Genomic DNA, 17,191 nt, shown 5'->3' on the forward strand with positions numbered 1-17,191 from the left:
GCCTCCAAGTAAGCAGCACCCCTTCATAGCCTCTGTATCAGTTCCTGCCTCTAGGGTCCTGCCTGACTTCTGTTAATGATAGACCATAATGTGAGAGCTGTAAGCTTAAAAAAAAAAAAAGAAAAGAAAAGAAAGAAAAAAAGCCCTTTCTCCATTTGATTATGGGGGAGGGGAAAGGCGGTCAGTAAACTTTGGAAATGCAATTGCAACACATCAGTTCCTCTCACTTCATACAATTCACTTATGCTCTGTTGTTTCATAAATATACTTCTGATGCAGCTTGACATGGCTGTAATTATTTATAAATTGTCTGCTCCTTTGTAAATCCGTTTCATCTTTCATCTTTGCTTTATTTTTGGTCCTTAGCATCTCTGAGTGGTTATGAAAAGGTGTGGCACAGTTCAGATCATCTCCTTTTGTCCCTTGGTGGTAGCTTTGGATTGGTTCATCTGGACATGGGCCTGTGAAATTGCTATTGCATGTCTCCTGCCAAGAGCTCTAGCCAGCTGACCCCGGAGCAGGGAGAAGAATGCCAGCAGAATTTCTGGAGCAGCATGGTCCCCACCCCTGGCCTCCCAAGGGCTGGCTATGGAAGCTGGAGTTCCCAAGGAAGCACTCACCAGCGGCGGATTGCTGTCTGGCCTAGCCTGCTTACCATCTCAGCACACTGCCTGCCCAGCTGCCATTGTGTGTCTTAATTTTGACTTTTGTGTTTCTGTTGAGGAATAAGCATGTCAGGCTTCTGTGATGTTTGGGCAGACTTGTGTAGCAGGATTAGCACCATCCTTTGAGTGTTTGTTGAATTCCGTCACGTGTGTATGTGACGTATATGTGCATCTGTTTATGGGAGTGTATGCATATATGATAGATGTCTTCCTTGATCACTCTGCACCTTATCTTTCGAATCTCTCACTGAATTTGGATCTTCCTGATTCATCCAGGGTTGCTGGCCAGCAAGTTTCCAGTGATTTACCCATTTCTGCCTCCCAGTGTTGGGGTCACAGCACCTTAACTGTCCATCCGGCTTCTATGGCTGTATGTGTACCAGGGAGTCTGACCTCAGGGCTTCATGCTCATCTGGCAAGCCTTTCACTGACTGAGCTGTCTCTTCAGGCCCCACATTTCATCGGTTTTTTTACCTGACAGACATGACGAGCAGAAGAGGCTTCAGATGAGGAACTTTGGTGTCTTGACCTGAGTGCCAATCACCAGGTTTGCTTGGCCGCTGACCCCTTAGCCACATGGTTGTGTTTTGATCTTCAGATGGTCACAATGTGTTCAGTAGAGAGGAGATGAAGACCACCTTTCCTGGCAGGTTTAAATGATAAGGTATAAATAAAAAGCTGGTTGGTTTATTTTGTTTGTTTTGTTTTAGGTTGGTGGGAATGGAAGTTTGTAAAAACCATGCCTATGCCTGCTTCTGTTTTAAGATTGTGTTCTCTAGGAATTAGGGAGCTGTGTGCAGGCTTTGGGGAGAGATCACAGGCTTTTCGTGTTTTGAGCTCTGAGAGCGTCCTGTCTGTCTACCTGACATAGGAGTCACTATTTACTGCCTTGCAAACTGCCATGTGTGTGCTTGCCCTCACTTACCCACAACCGGAAATCCCTTGACGTTGGGAATGTGGAGGGACAATGAGCCTGTGCTACAATCACTAAGTCACCACAGTGAGTGACTAGCCACAGAGTGACAGGAAGGCTTGGAGGGTTCTTTTTAAAATTTAATTTTCATTTGTGTGTGTGAGTGTATGCCACATGTGTTCGCATACCTCCAAAAGCAGTAGTGAGTGTAAGTTATAAGGACTCTGTTAACACGAAGTTAAGGCATTATTGATGAGAGTGGATTGTCAGGGGTGGTGAGTAAAAAAATCCTTGGAACACACCCCAAGCCTTCCAGATTTATCAGTCCAGTGTAATGAAATAGTGGGGAAATGACCTCTAACACCTGCAGTTAACTGCATCCCAGATGGGGGACTCCAGGCTGGCTCATGGCTGTGCTTGGCAGAGACCCAGATGGTTTGGCCTCGTGTGTCTGCCCGCAGGTAGCCTTGGAGTGAGCCAAGGCTTTTCCTCACGTCTGCCCTGCCATTTCTGCCACGGCACAGATAAACCCAAACCATGCTTAGAAAGGGGCATTGGGTTCCCCATCTCCAAGGTAGGTCAATTTTGAGCATGGGTTTGAGTTGAATTAGTGGTAGGAACATTTATAAAGGGCTGTGGGTCCTGAGCAAGGACACCTGGTTCTACTTGTTGGCCTTGTTCCCCTTGACTGTGGGCACAACCTTCCATTTCCTGATTCATCCTCTCAAGATGAAGCGTGGGAAAGCCAGTTACGACTTTTTCCTTTTTTCCACTCCTAAAGTTCATTTATTTAAATGGGATTTAAAGGAACAACTTAACTTCTGTCACAAGGCCCGTGTTTTATAAAAAGTTTACAAAGTCAAAAAAGCAAAGCATTAGTGGTTTGTTTTTGCAGCAAACCCCATTACCTCTTTAAATGGAGCTCGGTCCCCGACTGCTGGGAGAGGTGTGGGTTAGGACTGGGATAATAGCAGGTTGTCTCCATTGCAAAGATCACAGGAGGCCCCAGGAGCTCTAATTATCCCCCACTCAGTCTGGTGGAGCAGAGACATGTTATTATCTTACTCTCGCAGCTGGGTAAATCAAGGCACAGGCACATGATGCCACTGGTAACTCAGACAAGGTCATAGCTAGCCTTAGTCACTGTGGTGTTTTTCCATCCTGTGGGAAGTGTTCGAATTTACGTAACTTTTCCTTTACGATAGACGTAAGGTAAAGCCTAGCCATCATCTGCCTTGAGGTACAGCAGGTACAGAGGGTGGGACGGGACTCATGGTGGCTCTTGTCTTAGCTCCATTTTATCTGGGGCTAGGGAAGACAGTTAGGAACCACCTGCCAGGGGTGTTTGAGATTTCTCACCTTGGTTGTTGGGGATCCCATTGGTCACAGTGATAATTCCAAAATATTCTTTCTTGCGCCCCTCTGATGGTTCATGGTGATCCTCCCTAGCCCTGTAATAATGTGGCCACATTTCCTGCAGCTTGTTCTTAGAATTCCATTGCAGTGGAGTTGCCTTATGAATCTGAATGTGTCTCCTGTATAATCTGCACTGATTCGTAATGTGCCTTTGAAAAGCATGATGTAATTCACACACCGGATGGTTTACTTTTAAAGTGCACCTTCCCATGATAGTTTTTGGTGTCTTCATGAAATTGTGTGACCACAACTGCTACTTATTTCCACATTTGTGTCACCTCAAAAAAAGCAGTCCTGTGACCCCGACCACAGAAGTAGCCCTTGTTTTCACCCTCCCTCCCAGGAAGACCTGTCGTGTAAATGGGGTTGCTCAAGGTGTAGCCTGCCATATCTGTTCTCTCCAGTTGTCTGTCATGTTATCTCTCTCCTATAGACTGTCATGTTATCTCTCTCCTATAGACTGTCATGTTATCTCTCTCTCCTATAGACTGTCATGTCATCTCTCTCCTATAGACTGTCGTGTCATCTCTCTCCTATAGACTGTCGTGTCATCTCTCTCCTATAGACTGTTGTGTCATCTCTCTCCTATAGACTGTCGTGTCATCTCTCTGTCCTATAGACTGTCGTGTCATCTCTCTGTCCTATAGACTGTCGTGTCATCTCTCTGTCCTATAGACTGTCATGTCATCTCCCTCCTATAGACTGTCATGTCATCTCTCTCCTATAGACTGTCATGTCATCTCTCTCCTATAGACTGTCATGTCATCTCTCTCCTATAGACTGTCATGTCATCTCTCTCCTATAGACTGTCATGTCATCTCTCTGTCCTATAGACTGTCATGTCATCTCTCTGTCCTATAGACTGTCATGTCATCTCTCCCCTATAGACTGTCATGTCATCTCTCTCCTATAGACTGTCATGTCATCTCTCTCCTATAGACTGTCATGTTATCTCTCCCCTATTGACTGTCATGTCATCTCTCTCTCCTATAGACTGTCATGTCATCTCTCTGTCCTATAGACTGTCATGTCATCTCTCTGTCCTATAGACTGTCATGTCATCTCTCTGTCCTATAGACTGTCATGTCATCTCTCCCCTATAGACTGTCATGTTATCTCTCTCCTATAGACTGTCATGTCATCTCTCTCCTATAGACTGTCATGTTATCTCTCCCCTATTGACTGTCATGTCATCTCTCTCTCCTATAGACTGTCATGTCATCTCTCTGTCCTATAGACTGTCATGTCATCTCTCTGTCCTATAGACTGTCATGTCATCTCTCTGTCCTATAGACTGTCATGTCATCTCTCTCCTATAGACTGTCATGTCATCTCTCTCCTATAGACTGTCATGTCATCTCTCTGTCCTATAGACTGTCATGTCATCTCTCTGTCCTATAGACTGTCATGTCATCTCTCTCCTATAGACTGTCATGTCATCTCTCCCCTATAGACTGTCATGTCATCTCTCTCTCCTATAGACTGTCATGTCATCTCTCTCCTATAGACTGTCATGTCATCTCTCCCCTATAGACTGTCATGTCATCTCTCTCTCCTATAGACTGTCATGTCATCTCTCTCCTATAGACTGTCATGTTATCTCTCCCCTATAGACTGTCATGTCATCTCTCTCCTATAGACTGTCATGTCATCTCTCTCTCCTATAGACTGTCATGTCATCTCTCTCCTATAGACTGTCATGTTATCTCTCCCCTATAGACTGTCATGTCATCTCTGTCCTATAGACTGTCATGTCATCTCTCTCCTATAGACTGTCATGTTATCTCTCTCCTATAGACTGTCATGTCATCTCTCTCCTATAGACTGTCATGTTATCTCTCCCCTATTGACTGTCATGTCATCTCTCTCTCCTATAGACTGTCATGTCATCTCTCTGTCCTATAGACTGTCATGTCATCTCTCTGTCCTATAGACTGTCATGTCATCTCTCTGTCCTATAGACTGTCATGTCATCTCTCTCCTATAGACTGTCATGTCATCTCTCTCCTATAGACTGTCATGTCATCTCTCTGTCCTATAGACTGTCATGTCATCTCTCTGTCCTATAGACTGTCATGTCATCTCTCTCCTATAGACTGTCATGTCATCTCTCCCCTATAGACTGTCATGTCATCTCTCTCTCCTATAGACTGTCATGTCATCTCTCTCCTATAGACTGTCATGTCATCTCTCCCCTATAGACTGTCATGTCATCTCTCTCTCCTATAGACTGTCATGTCATCTCTCTCCTATAGACTGTCATGTCATCTCTCTCCTATAGACTGTCATGTTATCTCTCCCCTATAGACTGTCATGTCATCTCTCTCTCCTATAGACTGTCATGTCATCTCTCTCCTATAGACTGTCATGTTATCTCTCCCCTATAGACTGTCATGTCATCTCTCTCCTATAGACTGTCATGTTATCTCTCTCCTATAGACTGTCATGTCATCTCTCCCCTATAGACTGTCATGTCATCTCTCTCTCCTATAGACTGTCCTGTTTGCTCTCTACTCCCCTACTGCAATCTTTTCTAGGTTCACTTATGGCGGGGTCTTTACCCACCAACCCCACAGCTCCCCAGAGTTTTCTTGAGTGATAGCATCAGTAAATATTAGATAGAAGGATTTAGAATGTGGAGATAAACAGATAGAAAATACAGGATTGCCTTGAGAGGGCCTGGAACCTTTTCCAACAAGCCCTGACTGTCTGTGCCCCAGGGTATTTATAGAAATGCCAAGGGGTGGAGCAAAAGACACCCCCACCCCCAGTATAGCCAAGTGCAGAGCATTTCAGACACCTGCACTCAGGTGGACTGTGGACTAATCATCCTCTTTATGTGGACCTGCTAGGTAAAGCCACGAGGAACCTGAAAATGGGCTCCCACAACTTATATTGTAGCATGAATCAACTTTTCATCTCTCTTCAGAGCAGAATAATATTCCATTTATTTTACCATTTTATGCTTTTGCTGGAAGGGGACATTCCTTGTCTCCTCTCACAGCACCATTCCATCTTCTACAGATCTTTTGCTAGGTTTCTTTCCCAGGACCCTTAAATAAAACTCCAAATGACTAGTTTTGAGAGTTTTAGAGTTCAAATTCATTTTACTGGCATTCTTTAGGGCGGGGAATATAGTTCAGTTGGTGGTGCTTGCCTATCATGTCCAAGGCCCTTCTTCAGTCCCTAGCACCATGAAGTAGGCCTGCCACACACCTGTAATCACAAAGGCTCTGGGCTACATGAAACCCCGGCTGGGAGATGGGGGGGGGGAGGAGAGGGGAGGGGAGTGAATCTCTAAGTGGGTGGAATATAGTGCTGTCTGTCTGTCACATGCCCCTGAATGCAATTAACTGTCACGTGGTTGTTTTTCCAGACAGCGCCACTGTCTGGTGGGACCAGGTATAATTTGGGAATACTCCCTTTATTCCCCATGCCCCTTTTTTCTTTTGGCTTGGGCTGACCACAGTTCCCAAGTCACCATCGTAGGCCACCTGGTGAACAAGGATGGCAACTGAGGGAATGTGCCTCCTCCTTGATGCTTTTATCCTTCTAAGGAGGCCAAGTGTTAGGTGAAGCATAGTGGTAGCCAGCTGCCCTGTAAACGCTGATCTCACTTCTCTGTGACTCGAGGAGGTTTGTCACCACACAGTCAGTCAGACCCTATGGACATGTCTCTGGGAGTTTCTAGAGTAGGTAAATGCTAATACCCGCACTTCGCTGCATCGTCGCCCACTGGATTGTGACCTTGGGTTAAGTGGACTTGGGAGATTTATGAAGCTTACATTTTTCTGGCAGGATGTGTATATAGTGATAGAATCCATTTCTCTGCTGCAGGCTTCACAGTGACATTTAAATGGCTGTTCGGAATGTCTTAGACACAGAATAATAATAAGTTTTAAGATGGAGGGACTGGGAGATGGCGTACGTGGTAAAGGGCCTATCATACAAGCCTAATGTCCTGAGTTTGATCTCTAGGACCCATGTAAAACAAACAAAAAACCACCACCACTACCACTACCACTACCACTACCACCACCACCACCACCACCAACAACAACAACAACAACAAAAATCCCCCCAAACCTAGTTATGGTGGTGCGTGCTTATAATTGCTGTGATGGGGAGGCAGAGACAGGCCAACCCCTGGGGTTAGCTGGTCAATCATCCTGGCCTACTTGGAAAATTCCAGGCTCAAGAGAGGGTCTGTCTTCAAAAACCAATTTTGTTTGTTGTTGTTTAAATGATGTCCTGAGGAGTGATACCGGAAGTTAACCTCTGACCTCCACACATGTGTGTACCCTCCCCTGCACAGGCACCTGCACACACACAAAAAGAGATACACACACACACACACACACACACACACACACACACACACACACACAATCTTACAGCCAGACAAGTAGATTAAATTTTTTATTAATAATAACGTGTGGCATTAAATGATCTTTTGGTTGGATAGTCAGGTTAGGACTTGCCTAACCTTGAATGGGGCCAGTTCTGTTTTTCTCAGCCTCTGAAGTGTGTATTATTTCATTTAAGTATCTTATTGCTATTCTGTTTCTTAGACAATCAACAAGTAATGTTTGCCTGGATGACAGAGCACAGTAAATGTCCTTAATGAAAAGGTGCCACAGGCCACTGCACTTTAAAGTAAAAACATGAATAAAACTCAGGGAAATCTAAACTAGTTAAAAAATAACCACAGTGGCTATATAAAGCTCATGGACTTTGATACACATGGAGGAGCTTCACAGCATTCTTTGCAAATGGGCTCCAGACTTGGTGTGTTCTCTGGGCTGCCTTTTTCTATGCCAGGTTAACAGGGAGCTGTGTGATGGGCGATGTGGCTTGGAGAACTGAGCGGGGTGGGAATCTCAATTTTGTAGATACAAAATGCTGTTGTTCAGCTGACAGCTTTGACTGCCTCGAATATGGATCTTCTCTTAAAATCACATTTGTAGTTAAGGAAGAAAAAAGTAAAAAGATACACGCAGTGAAGGAATTGAATGGGCAAAGAGTTCCCCAGCTCTTCTGGATTCTTTCTGAGCTCTTCATCTATTGAACTGCACAGTGGAGGCTCTGAGAAACCAAAATATAGTGCAGATTAGGACCAGAGTCCACACAAACTGTTGTCTGAATGTCCTTCGATCAGGGGCTGATGGATCTCCTGGGGGACTCCAATTAATCTCACATGTTGTGGGTAGCTTGGGGGAATCTCACTGTATTAGTTTTCTTGTTCTTATGTCAAAATACCCGAGAAAGCAGCTGAAGGGAAGGCTTTACTGTGGCTTCTAGTTAGAGGCAACGTAGGTGATTGTAGCTGTAAAGGCGTGGTGGTTGGAGCGTGGTGGTGATTGATCCTGTTGCTCGCACAGTTGGGAAGCAGCAGAGTGGAATACTGGCGCTCTGCCTTTCTCCTTTTCACACAGTCTAGGGTGTCAACCCATGCAGTGGTACTGAGCACATTTCCAGAAAGTCTTTCCACCGTGAGGAACTTCCTAAAAACATGTCCAGAGATTTGTCGCCTAAATGAGTCTAGTAGACGATGTTAACTATCACATACGTGGAGAAGAAAACACCGACGAACTGAGCCTAGCATTTGTGCCCTTTCTAAGTAAATGCAAACCACCTCTTTGAGGCGGTAGGGATCTTGACCTTTTCACAGAATGCAGCACATGATGAACAAAGGGAACCATAACGTCAGCTCACTTTGTTCAGAACTTTGCCAAGAGGTTTTGCCTTTTTGAAAAGCTACAACATTCTGGCACCCCTCCCTCTGTCCCCCATGACCCCTTGATGAAACACAGGTCACTGTGTCTCTGCAGTGCCAGAGGTGAGTGGCCTACCAATGGCTTTCAGAGCTCTTGGGTCTGCCATTTACATACTGAAACACATTTTGAAAAGCTACAGATGGGCTTTTTGTTTGTTGTTTTTCCTCCTTATGGCATTATTAGGGCAGTCTACTTCACTTTTATGAATTGTGGAGGTAGCTAATAATATAGTTTTTATTTCGGCATAGTAGAAATACATGGTCAAAACAGGGCCTTTGGGCCTGACAGTGCTGCAGTCAGTATATGTAATGTACTTTGAAATTGGGGAGTCGTTTGGTGGTAGGCTCCAGGACTAATGAAAGTCTCCATTCTCATGCCCCGCCCTTCCTCCTGCAGGTGACTCTTATCTCCACACTGAAGCAGAACTTGCCCAGTGCTGTGACTACTTTCTTATCCATTTGTACCGCTGTGATCCCAGAGTCTGGGTCAGTTCTAAGCAGAAACACTGGCTTGGAGTTCTGGAAGCTCAAGGTCAGGACAGTAGTAGGTTTGGCCATTGACCCTACAGTAGCCTTGACCTCTTCATCCTCGTGTGGCAGAAGACAGAAGAGTGTGTGCACCTCCGAGAGTCATGTCTAGTGCATTAATGTCCTGTCCTGGGGACCTCATCGGGTCCCATCTCCTGACACTGTCAGTGGAAGTAAACTTCCTAGCACACGGATTCTGAGTTATACATTCACATTGCAATGACTTCCAGCATTAATTTCTCAAAAATTCAAGAAAATATATGTTCTACATTTTTAATTTTAGTTTTAATTTTTTTTCTTTTTTTGGTTTGGATCACAGTGCTCGATGCCATCCTGAGGCCTTTCAGTGAGTTTCATTTATAGCTGCTGCTTCTGAGGACCCAGGGCCCATTCTCAGACTTTCGGGTCGGGTGGGTCTTAGCTCGCTCTTCCCAGAGCCAATTGTCTTGTCCTAGGCGGGTTCTGTCCTGACAGCTTCAAGGCCAGAGCCAACACTCCTTCCTGTCCTCGTAGCCAGCCACAAGCAGCCTGGAGTGTCCTTTGTCTGTCAGCTGCCACTTGGGAGGTGTCCAGGGGCGAGAAAGAATGGAAGCCCTATTCCTTTGCTGACTGGGATTATGGGATGTGCCAGGTGGAAGAGACACACACAGAGCTGACTCCTCAAGCGATAGTCAGGCTGCCTCAGGACCAAGCTTCAGGTGGGATGCCACAGGGACACCCCTGCACACAAGCCGCCTTCCAGCTTCCCCAGGGCCACTGTTTCAGAGAATTCCTCCTTGTTCCTATCAGGGTTCGCATGAGGTATTGCTTCTTACAGGACAAGAAAGAAATAGAGAAACCTACTTTCTTGCACACCAACTGATGCGGCCCTGCATGTTAAATGTGCTAGATCAGATTTGGAAGCGATATAATTGTAATCTGTGGATTAAAAATCACAAAGTACGTGAATGGGACCGATCTTGACTTCAGCATTTCCCGGAGTTTCTATTTTTAAGCTGGTACCCAAGATGCTATTTTAACACAGGTTTGGCCCTTTAATCGTGAAGGATGTGAGGTTGTCAGTGGCACTAATGGGGCATGTGCTGACACACAGTTCAGGGAGACACTGAATTACTAGGTGTCTCATACCTAAAGACTTGTGTTTTCCCTGCTTGTCTGTCAAGCACTGGTGGGCATATGGCGTAGTACTGAGGCAGTGACTTTCCATGACAGACTGAATGGCATGTTGTCCACCTCTAGAAGATACCTCTGATAAAAGGAGGAAAGGCAGTTGAGTCTGGAGTCAGCCTGGCTGGCTCCTGACATGGTGCCTGGTTGACAGCTCAGGAACTGGTACCCATCTGAATGCCTGAGTCTCTACATCAAATGTGAGGGAGTGGGCACTCACATAGGTCTTTGCATTCTTGTTCACTTGCACCTCGGCTGCTGAATAGAAGCTCTTGTTGGCCATATTAAATGGTGGGGTTTTCCGTTTGAAAGACCTCACCCCTAACTTGATTTCCACAAGGTACACAAGACAGACAAGGGCATATATTTAATGCCACATGCAAAAGTAGCTCTGTGGACGGGTTTCCAACTGGGCTGCTTTTAATGATTGCAGTCATGGATTCTGGACAGCCCTGGGTGCAGTGTGGGTGGGAGCATGCACTTAGTATGATCCTACAGAAGCAACAAAGAACCTCCTCAAATACGTCACTGTGCACGTCCTGAGGAGAAGGCCTGTCAGGTAAAACCCAGGATTTTTATGGGGCTGGATGGGATATATGTCCTTACTTAGCTGCTCTTGCTTAGGAAGTGGGCAGCATGTGGGTGCAGCTGTGGGTAGGCATTCAGTACCCAGCATACTTAAACAGCTGTGTACATAAGCATTTAGATTTGACCAGCCTACACTCTTTTTATTGCTGGTTTTCTATTCTTCCAGAATGTACTTTCCCCCTATTTCTCCTCTAGAAACAACACGCGGGGCTTGCTCAGTGTGGATTGCATAGGTTCCTACCTTATTTGTTGCTATGACAAGTCTCCTTACAAAAGGAACGTGGGGAAGTTTGGAAGCTGCTGTCCATTATGGTGGGAAGTCAGCAGCCAGTGGGAGCTTGAGGTATCTGCTTAATTGCTTCTGCAGTCAGGAAGCAGAGAGAGGTGAATGCCGGCGCTCAGTTTGTTTTCTCTTGGTGTTCTGTCCAGCCCATTGAATGGTGACACCTAATCGAGAAACTCCTTGAGATGTGTCCACAGGTTCATGTCCTAGGTGGCTGTCAAACTGGTGACCGATAGTAGCTGTCACGAAGGTCACTGGTGAAGTTTTAGACTCTTGAAGTCAGTTTGGCGACCATGGACCCTGTCCAGCTTGGCTCTCCAAGAGTCTTGTCGATCTCTAGGACAATGCTAGCTCATGATTGACATCCTGGGGATTCTATGTGGTCAGATACACTGTGCCTTGTGACATCTGGATGGTGGGACAGCTCTGAGATTTCCTACCTTGGATCTCAGGGATGACTAGATCACGCTTCTCTGGGTCCCAGGGTATGATGCAACAAAGTTGGTCTCCAGAGGCTAGTCTGCCCAGGTCTGCATTCACAGAGGAGCCCCAGCAGTGCCTACACGCTCTCAGCAGTCAAGATGAGTATGGTGGAGGGGCTTCTTAGAGTGGACAGGGTTGACAGGAAGTATATCCATGTTCTGGCTCTGAGTACAAGCCACACTTTTCTCTTCCTTACCTGAGGCATGGTCTCAGGAAGTGAATGAGCCTATGAGACCAACAGTGGCTGGGAGAGTTTCCCATAAGTTGCAGAGTTTTGTGAATATATTCAATGAGTGACTCAGAATTAGCTCGGCACCCACTCCCACACCTCCCATGCTATTTTCACTCACATCCATCTGGCCCCTCGGGCTCCAGTGCTCTTGCCCTTGTATGTCTGAACTCCTCATGGGACTGGAGACTCGGTCTTGTTTCTGTCCCCAGCAGGTGTGACAGGGCCACTGTCGAAATCTCCATTGTGAATAAAAACATGTATGACCAGTGTGTCATATTTCCTGTGCTTGAGGTAACTCTGGAAATAACGGAGCTTGCTGTTTACAAGGTGAAGGCGGCAGAATGCTAATCTGATCTGGTTACCTAGGCGATGTGCTTGCACATTATGGGACTTCTGCAACGTTACTCTCTTTTTCTTCCTGCTTCTCTGACTTTGTGCTGCTCTTCTTAAGGGTCTCATTTTCTCCCACACCCTTTGCATTGGTGTTTCCAGGCTCCTAGTTTTTCTTTTGTCTTTGTTTTGTTTTTGAGACAGTTCCGTGAACTTGCTCTGTTCAAGGGTGACCTTGAACTTCTGACTCTCCTGTCTTTACCTCCTTAATGCTGGGGTTACAGGCTTGTACCTCATGCCTGGTTTACGTGGTGCCGAGGATAGAACTCAGGGCCTTGTGCATGCTTGGTACATATTCTACCGACTGAGCTGCATCCCTCTGCCATCCTTGGTCCTTTTGAGAGAATCATTTTATTTCCCGTGGTAGGTTTCTTGCATGACTTTACCAGGATGTCAGTGACATCCAGGCCCTCATCTGTGAAGACCTTGTTGCCCTGACCACTGATCACCTTCTGCTGGAAGATCCAGTTGTATCTTAGCGTTGCTGAAACTAAGCTTGACATTTCCTTTCTAGGGTCATCAACTTAGCCACCTAAGACACCAAATCCAGCATCTTCTTGGATGCCTTCACTTTCTGAATCTTGTCACACTTTATAGAGGGAAGGACTGTATGGGATTTACCTCTTCAAACGCTCTGTCATTTCTCCGGGCATTTTTTAATTTACATTTTTTTTAAAATTTGCTGTTACTCTATTTTGCAAATGTCTGGGTCCTTCTAAGTCATCTCCTTCTGACTGACTTTGCTGTCCAGGCCTTACCTTCCTCACATTCCTGCATCTCAGGCGCTGCTCTCTGCTCTCCGTATACACACTCCCCATGTTCCCTGATTCACTTCAACTCTTCATACCATTTGGCTTTTCTTAGCTGCTTCCCACTTGTAGAATCCCCTTGTTGCCTGCCCTACCTTACTGCATACATATTTAAGACAAATAAACATCCCTCAGGTTTATAGCCTCTGTCAAGTGCCTCCTTTTCATGAAACCCTTTAATGGCCAGGGAGAGTGAGTTTTCCTCTTGAGTCCCACTCAGCCCTGTGTGTTCTTTTAAACTCAAGCCCTTGCCTCCATCCCTCACCACTCACCTCTTCCCATCAGCAGACCCGAGACTCTCTGACATATCTTTGCATCTCTAGCACCTCTCATGGTCTCCTGGGAAATAGCTGGTGCACCAAACGCAGATATTGGATGGATGATGGATGGACGGGTGGAGTGATGCACTGTTGTGTTGCTGTGTCCATGGGAATAGGGAGACTTACCTTGTGTTCATGATAAAGTTGCTTGCTCTCCCTTATACACAGGTGAGCACACATCAGAGTAAGGCCACCATAGTGGAGGAACTGAAGTTGAACATTTTTGTTGAGTGTCTCATTTATCATGCAGTGGACCTGCTAGTGAGGGGTTGCTTCATGTGGTGATAGGGGTCTGGGATAGGCAATCCCAGACATACTTGCCTTCATTGCTATATGGAACTTGCCCAGGGGCCGTTCCTACCTTTGTGATGGGCACCACTTCACCTAGGCAATTGTCTAGAGTGAGACTTAGTGTCCATGTAAGGTGGGATGGATGTGGGAAGAGGGAAAGAGAAGATGAAATTGCAGATTTCTGTGGACCATTGGGCTATGTTCTGGAGACCCTCCCCTCCATCTTCAGTGGGATTTGAGTACTTGCGTCCCTCTCCACCACCCAACTCTTGGCGTCTCCAGATCTTCCAGTGGCTTTCCATCCTGGTTGTGTCTAACAGTCCCATTGTCACCTCATTTATTTTTGTGCTCAGCCTACTCAGATGGGCTCACTACTTGGTGTAGATGCCTGGGATTGGAAACCATCTGGTTTTTCCTAGCTGAAGCGGTGGGGGCAGGAGGGAGGCATGGAGGGGGGGCAGTCTATCAAATACCAGTCTTGGAAGAAAACCCCGCGTTGTTTCTGTGTAGAGGCGGGTCTTTCCATCCCTCTTGACTTTCGTTAACTTGAAATTGAGTGGAGAGAACTGTTGAAGGTGGTGTGTGTGGGTAAGTGTAGGCTTTAAGACTCACCACTAATGAAAGGAGATTGACAAGGGTTTGCTCTCAGGATGAAGCCGTGGTTGATGCCAGAAATGGAGTCACACTCGCAAGTGAACAAGTTGTGACTTGTCGGTGTCTGTGGTATCACGTCATTGGTTTTCCAAGATATCCCTGGCAATGTTGCCTCCTCTTAGCCAAAAATAGGGAACTACCAACAAAGGTCATTGCTGCTGGATTTCTGGTCCAAATGCGCCATTTGAGAGTAGAGCCTAGCGAAACAGTTTGTACCACAACAGGAAAGGTGGCAAGGGACGAGCCATTATTCTGTTGTTCTCTTTCTTCAGAAGGGCCTGAAAATGCTGCTTGGACAGCCAGCAAGGGCCTAGGTCTTCCCCCAGGCTCCAGCTGTGTGCGTATGGGAACTCTGGTGTCTGTAAGGGCCGCTACTCTGAGTTGTTGGTGTTTCCTTCTCTTGCCTATTGCTCTTTCTCTAAAGGTTGGCTCCCTGGGAATGACCATGTGTCTTTCGTCATTTTCTCCCCCTGCAGATTTCAGCAATGTCCCTGACATCACAACAGGCCTGAAAAGGAGTCAGACAGATGGTACTCTGGATCAGGTGCCCCACAGGGAGAAGACGGAGCAGACATTTCGGGTAAGACGCTGGCTTACCAAGTCACAAGCCAGGAGCCAGGCAGGCAAGGGCCGGTTCCCACTGGTGCCTGAGGTTGGGGATGTAAAAGATGGGATTTTCCTATTCTTGGGTCCACTAGCTGATGCAAACCCTTTCATTTGTCCTTCTAAAACTGAAATCCCTGTGTGAGTATGTGCATGTGCTTTTTGATTTGTTGCTGCTGTTTTGGTGTATGTGTGTGGGTTATCTTATTTTATTTATTTGCTGTTTTGAGACATAATCTCACTTTCTAGTCTGAGCTGGTCTGGAACTAACTGTGCCACCCAGGTAGGCATCAAATTCATAATGATTCTCTTGCCTCTATTTCCAAGCACTGGGATTACTGGTAATGTTTCACCAACCTATTTGTTTCTCCATTAAAAAAATGTGTGTGTGTGTGTGTGTGTGTGTGTGTGTGTGTGTGTGAATGTGAGTGAATGTGTATGTGTGTGATGTGTGTCCATGTATGAGTATACTTGCCCATGCGTGCTCATGTGTGTGTGCAACTGTGTGTGAGTGAATGTGTGTGATGTATGTCCATGTATGAGTACACTTGCCCATGCATGCTCATGTGTGTGTGTGTGTGTGTGTGTGTGTGTATGATGTATGCCCATGTGTATGTACACTTGCCTATGTGTGCTCATATGTATATGTTAGTGTGTGTGCGCGCATGCGTGTGATGTATGCCCATGTATGAGTACACTTGCCCATGCATGCTCATGTGTGTGGAGGCCGGAGGTTGATGTGAAGTGTCTTTGTCAGTGTCTGTATTTTCTGAGCAGAGGCTCACTGAACCTGTTGAATTCCAGATAGGCTGGTTGGCCAGTGAGCCCCCGGGACCTTCCTAGTGTTGGGGTTCCAGAAGGGTACTGCCCCCCCTTGGCTTTTATGTGGTTTCTGGGGATTGAACTGAGGCCCCCATGCTTGCATGACAAGCATTTTATCCACTCTGTCATTTTTATTCCTTTGAATTGAGGACTTCCAGGGACCATTTACTTTCAGCCTGGCTTCTGGCACACCAAAGAGCAAGGGAGACAGGGTCATTCCTACCCCAGGAAGTCCTAAGCTTGGTTCAAGCTTAGGTTGTGTTCAGTTACTAGCCCGTCCCTGTCCCTAACTTTAAAAAAAAAAAAAAAAAAGCTAAATTATTATTTTTTGAAATGTTGTTTATACCAATGTTTAGTTATAGTAAAATATACATAACAAGGCCCTGGAGGGATGGCCAAGCAATTAAAAGCATCAACTGTTCTTCAAGAGGACCTGGGTTCAATTCCCATCACCCACATGACAGTTACTATCTGTAATTACAGTTCTTGGCCATCCAACACCCTCTTTCAATCATATGTGGGTACCTGGCACTCTCATGGTTCCCAGACATACATACAAGCAAACACATATAAGCAACACACACACACACACACACACACACACACACACACACACAGAGCTTGCCTTTTAACCATTTTCGTAGGTGCACTTCAGTGGGGTGACATGTGATCAGGGAGTGAGTCCCATTGTCACCACCCTTGGCTTCTAGAACGTTTTTGACTCTATCCCTGTTAAACATTCACTTTCTATCTCTTCCACTCCCTGATCTTGTCTATACCTTCTTCAGGTTGCCAATTCTATGCCCTGCCTATAAAAGCAACAATTATATGAACCTCACTCAGCATGATGATGGGTACCTTAATCCTCGCACTTGGGAGTTGAACACAGAAGGACCAGGAGTGCAAAGATGTCCTCGGCCATATAGCAAGTCAGAGTCCAGCCTGGGCTATATAATAATCTTTCTTAAAAAAAGAAACTCACAAAAAATAGACAACATCACAACACAGGTCTCACCCTGTGCTTTGTTCTGGTCTTATTTCACTTAGCAGGATGTCTTCTCTGTTCATCTGCGTGATACAATGTGTCAGATTTTCATTCCTCTTTAAGGTCAAGTAATACCCCATTGCAAGTAGACACCACATTTTGTTTACCATTCATCCCTTGTGAGTGATAGTGCAGTAGCTGATTGGCATCCACGCATCAGCTCGAATCCTTAGCTTCAGGTTTGGGGGTATGTAGCTGAGAGTGGA

General features: G+C 45.9%; 1 protein-coding gene across 3 annotated transcripts in view; it reads left to right on the forward strand.

Moving 5' to 3' along the window:
• The window catches only part of Tiam2 (TIAM Rac1 associated GEF 2), a 108,381-nt gene that overhangs the window by 49,191 nt on the left and 41,999 nt on the right, over positions 1-17,191 (forward strand). For all 3 annotated transcript variants that reach the window (XM_036168642.1, XM_036168643.1, XM_036168644.1), the window contains one exon: positions 14,992-15,095. In XM_036168642.1, coding sequence (XP_036024535.1) covers positions 14,992-15,095 — 104 coding nt within the window. The remainder of the gene's footprint in view (positions 1-14,991; positions 15,096-17,191) is intronic.

The sequence above is a fragment of the Onychomys torridus genome, chromosome 19 (genome assembly GCF_903995425.1).
Source record: "Onychomys torridus chromosome 19, mOncTor1.1, whole genome shotgun sequence".
Lineage (NCBI taxonomy): Eukaryota > Metazoa > Chordata > Mammalia > Rodentia > Cricetidae > Onychomys > Onychomys torridus.